The sequence below is a fragment of the Juglans microcarpa x Juglans regia genome, chromosome 2D, assembly GCF_004785595.1.
Source record: "Juglans microcarpa x Juglans regia isolate MS1-56 chromosome 2D, Jm3101_v1.0, whole genome shotgun sequence".
Classification (NCBI taxonomy): Eukaryota; Viridiplantae; Streptophyta; class Magnoliopsida; order Fagales; family Juglandaceae; genus Juglans; species Juglans microcarpa x Juglans regia.
Genome location: NC_054596.1, coordinates 39266635 through 39271755, shown reverse-complemented (window position 1 = coordinate 39271755; position 5121 = coordinate 39266635). Strand labels below are relative to the sequence as shown.

General features: G+C 28.3%; 1 protein-coding gene across 1 annotated transcript; it reads left to right on the top strand.

Annotated features, from left to right (window-relative positions):
• The first annotated feature begins 2556 nt into the window (after window positions 1-2556).
• On the top strand, window positions 2557-4906 carry LOC121250437 (protein LURP-one-related 5-like). Its single transcript, XM_041149567.1, has 2 exons — window positions 2557-3003; window positions 4444-4906. The coding sequence occupies exons 1-2, from the start codon at window positions 2764-2766 to the stop codon at window positions 4846-4848; spliced, it is 645 nt and encodes a 214-aa protein (XP_041005501.1). The 5' UTR covers window positions 2557-2763; the 3' UTR covers window positions 4849-4906.
• Window positions 4907-5121: the final 215 nt, after the last annotated feature.

The window sequence follows — 5121 nt, the reverse complement described above, 5'->3', positions numbered from 1 at the left end:
TGTCAAGTCTAAATTTTTATTAGAATTTGAGGTTTTGACTATAGTCAAAACTTTTGATAAGGTTAGTTCATATTAGACTAGTCATTCTAAAGTCAAAATAATAATATAATAATATATATTTTAATAATATTTTAAAAAAATTAATATTTTGTAAATACACTTGTATTAATATTAAAAGAGAGAAGTAGTTGGATGGAAAAATCATAAAATATGGATTCGATCCTTCTACAGTGACTCTCCAAATATGATTAGAGCCCTTAAATTACTTTAACTCAAAGTTTCATAAATATCCCTTTGACTAGTCCAATGCTTGAGTTTTAACAAAAAGAAAAAAGAAAAACTAAAATTTAGACTTGAACTTGGGCTCTTAAGCAAGCAAAATCATTCCACAAAGATCCAAAAAGAATAGTCAGCTATAGCAATTCTCAAAGAGATATCCAAAATTTTAGCTATAAAAAGAAGAAAAATTATATAATGCAACCTTACACTATAGACATATTAAAAAAAGAAGTAAAAAAATTAAAAAATAAAAACTCACATTAATAAGTGCGTGGTATAAGACTATTGTACAGAATAATTCTAAAAAAGAAATGATAACCATGTTGATAAGAAAAGACATACTTTATTGGCCAGTACTCTCTCCTTCATCTCACATCATTCAGCGATTTACACAGGATCACCTCTTGTTTTATTTTGCAAATCTTAGTACTGGTGATCTGCATTCATGTAACCTTACGATGAAGTGTAACATCACTTACTATTCAAATTAATTTTATTATAGAGAAAAGCTACTCTACCGGATCCCAATAATTTTTTTATTTTTTAATATTTAAAGAAGTATTTTTTAATGATATTGTAAATTTTTTTAAAAAAATATTTAAAGATCTGAAAAAAATAAATAAAAAAAATAAAAAAGGCAATTGGTCTTGTTGGGAGCCATTCTCGTGCTACACCACCTTCCGAGCAAAGGTCTTTATTATATTTGTTCATATTTAAAATAATTATGGTTAAAGTAACCGATGTTATTTAAAAATATATTATATCAGTAAATTTGATTAAGGATGACAATAATATTTAAAATGAAGAGAAATTTTACTTTTTTAATGCACGCACCTATATATTTTTAATTTTACCTATAAAAAAAGTATATACCATGTCTCATTTGGGAAACTGTATGCATACATATACATATAAATATATATATATATGCAACGTTATATTAAATTGTGATAAAAGAAGTTGATTATACATAGAATTATGAAGAAATAAATTGAAAAAACATATAATCACGTAAGTTAATTGTGTATTTATTTTTATAAGATCTTTTTGTGATTAAAATATTTATTATATATATATATATATATGACAACTTTATGACTATATATGTGTGTGTGTTTAGCTGTTTGTATCAGTGACAACTACAAGCAGCTAGTTAGGAGAGACATCAACTAGATACAGCAACAATGCTTCCTATTATTTGTTGGTATGCTAATTTTCACAGCGACCCACTACCACTGCTGTAATTTTTCTCACCCTTAATAAATATCAGATAATTAATATTAAAAAGCACGATCTATAATGTCAAAAATTAAAAAAGGGGATAGAATCTATTATCATAGTCTCAAAAATCACAAGATAGAGTTCTCAAAACTTTTTCGAGGGGGTGTATGCAGCTTTTCCGTCTAAGATGTTTGAATAGTAAGTTGAGTTGATATGAAATATGATGAGAGTTGAAAGTTGAATAAAATATTATTAGAATATATATTTTTAATATTTTTTTTATTTTGAGATTTAAAAATTTTAAATTATTTATTATATTTTATTTAAAAATTTGAGAAAATTGTAATGATTAGATGAGATCAACTCCAAATCTAAACAACCCATAAATCACTCATTTTCAGTTTCCAACAGATAGAATGCTACTATGATCACATACAAATATAAAAACTATTTTTGATTATCATCTTCTACTCATTTTTATTTAGGAAAAAAGAGTTCGCTTGACCACATTATAGACAATATTGAAGTTAATTGAGGAGGAGATTCAAAATTGGACGTACAAATGATGGCATTAATGAATATATAAACGATAGATCGCCATTGTATTTTTGCCATGCACAAATGATTGCAACACCGATCACACTTAAATCTTGTGTCAAGATTCAACTCCTATCGTACTGACCCTGTAGATAGACGATATAATATTTCCTTCATAAATTATTAATATTGAAATATATTCATTGTCTAGAAACTCTATGAAAATATAAAGAGGACCCAAACCTACTTATCTCATATATATATATATATATATATTTATATATATATGTGTGTGTGAGAAATCCAATTTAGCATATATATTTATCGAAAAGAGAAATGATTTGTATAAGTTTCAAATAGACAAGTCTCGTACAAGCCATTATAAAAAAATAGATTCCATTTAAAAAAAAATCTAAAAAACCAATTCTCTATTAATGAGATTCACTTTTTATAAATAATTTGTATAAAATTTGTCTATTTAAAATTTGTATGCCTAACATTATTTTATGGAAAATATACATAAACTGAATGATTTGCATGCATGACCTCCAACTCGAGGCATCTCAGAAAAAGACATATAGATGGCAAAGCAACTCCCATGCGCCATTTAAATGGCATAAATTACCTACTTGAGATGATATATTCTGCAATGATCTGCATATTTCCACAGATCGATTTTGTATACTACTGGTTTTCTGTTCTAAAATCTTAAAAGTCTTTGGGTGCATGGCAATGAATATGGACAAGGTTGTCATGATCGTGGACGAGAAATTCTGCTTCCCTGAAGAGACCCTTCTCACAGTCCGGAAGACCTCCGTCTTCTTCCCCGGTGACGGTTTCATCGTGTATGATCCACAAGGGGTGCTTCTGTTCCGGTTTGACTCGTACGGCCCCGATTCCAAACCCAAAGACGAGCTCGTTCTCATGGATTCCTCCGGAAAATGCCTCCTCACTCTTCTTCGAAAGGTTTGTGATATAACTACGTCACATCCTGCTTAACCACTTTAAAATTGAGGTTTTTTCCAATATGATTTTATGATATTAATTGAGTTTTTTTCCAAATTTATTTAACCATTTATAAAGAAATTGATATAGATCGCTAGGCTACGTATATGACTAGCGCATTTTTTTTAATGAACGAATACACGTCAGTTTTTAAGTTAGACTTATAAATATAGAGCGGTGGTACTGGTGTTACCGCTAATTGTAAAATTAGTTTTTTTTTTTTTTTCTATTCATATTTTTTAATATACTTAAATATTTTAAAAAAATAAAAAAAATACATCAATACATTTAAAATTATTTTTCTCATCATTTGGTAAAAAAAAATAAAAATTAAACAGTCAAACCGAGCGGTATAATTTGAACCGCATAGTAGAGTTTTCCATAAATATATTTGGTTGTCAGATGATTAATGGATAATTGTCGTATCTTTCAATCTCTATTCTAAAATTATATGTGCATGTCAGATGCTTAATGCATAATTGTCATTTGTTTCAATCTTTATACTAATTTACATATATAGTAACTTTCTTACTTTTTAAACATAATAATTTTTAAAAAATAATAATAAATAATACACAAACCCATGAAAATATATTATATATATAATATTTTTTTTAAAAGAAACTACAACTTACCCTCTAAATTTCTTATTTTTATTTTCTCAATTTGCAAGTCTCCAATAAAAAGTCAACCAGCCCTTCTTATATATGAGAAAGCTATAAAACGTGCCTTGTTATCCTAAATTAATATTGTGTATTGGTTATATCTAGTCCTAAATTTTACAATATACTCAACAATACTAAGGAATAAAATATTTAAATGTCAATCTAAATAAAGATGAGCTTATGTTTTGTGATGGGATATACTTTTAAAATGAATCACAAAAATCATTAAGCTAATTAGTTAATTGTTATAAGATTTATGAAAAATGCTACAATTATAAAGAGATCATACAAAAATAAACTCATAAATTGATATAATTCATATGATATGTTAGATCTATTTTACAATAAAAATAATTTTATAATCTAATATATCACATCAAGTTACGTCAGTTTATGAGTTTACTTTTATATTATTTCTTTGTGACTAAAAATATTTATCAAAATTTATTTATAATACTATTCTTTCGGATTGGGGTTCTTTACTTGTATCTATATCGAATGTAGGTCATATTCGAAGACTAATGCAATAAATATGTAGAGTCCACATCCTCGGTTGGTCCCACATTATTAAATACTTTAGGGTCCACATGATATTGTTTCATTATTTAGATTTGAGTATCCAATTTAGATAATAATCATTCATTAATCTTTATTTATCAGAGTTAATTTAAATGTACTACACATTTTCACATTCTAATACCAAGTGAATAATGAAAGAGAGTGTGTTATGGAATAGAAGCCGAGTCTTTATCAAAGGTGGGAAGGATACAGAGGAGACAAAGCAGATCATCAAAACTCGATTTTTAGTGTATCTAGATCATCCATAATTGGACGGTCTAGATTGATGATAGAGGTTCAAGGTGATGTTTCAGAGGAGTACCAAATCGAAGGCTCTTTCCCACGTCGATGTTGTACAGTTTACAAGACTTGTGTGGAGAACGCATCAAGAAAATTACCTGTGGCTCGGATCAAACGAAAAGTGGACCCGTCAACATGTGTGATGCTTGGGAAGGATGTTTTCTTGTTGTGTCTTGAGCCAGGGTTTGATAGTGCTTTCGCCATGGGATTGGTGCTGATTCTTGACCAAATGTATGGTGATGATGCAAAGCAGGCTGGACCTACCTTAGAAGATTCATCTTAATGATGAAACTTAATTAGATTGTGCACCTTATATTTGAAATATTTTAGCAATGTTCTTCACCTCAAGATTTTGTATTTTCTCCTCTCTTATTTCATGATTGCAGGTGCTTTGGAGAAAGAACATTGAAGTGGACACACATACACACGGAAACGGCCCCGGGTGCATTAGCCATAGAGTGCACCTGACATAATAATTTAAAAAAATAATAAAAAATTCAGTAGCTTATTTGATGGGAAAAGAAAATCCAAAGTTAAAAGAAAGACAAAAATAAAA

Bases quoted from the DNA above. Each gene is read 5' to 3' on its own strand.
- LOC121250437 (XM_041149567.1), top strand. From the start codon at position 2,764: ATGGCAATGAATATGGACAAGGTTGTCATGATCGTGGACGAGAAATTC. The intron at 3,004-4,443 runs GTTTGTGATATA...GTTATGGAATAG, and splicing joins TCCTCACTCTTCTTCGAAAG to AAGCCGAGTCTTTATCAAAG.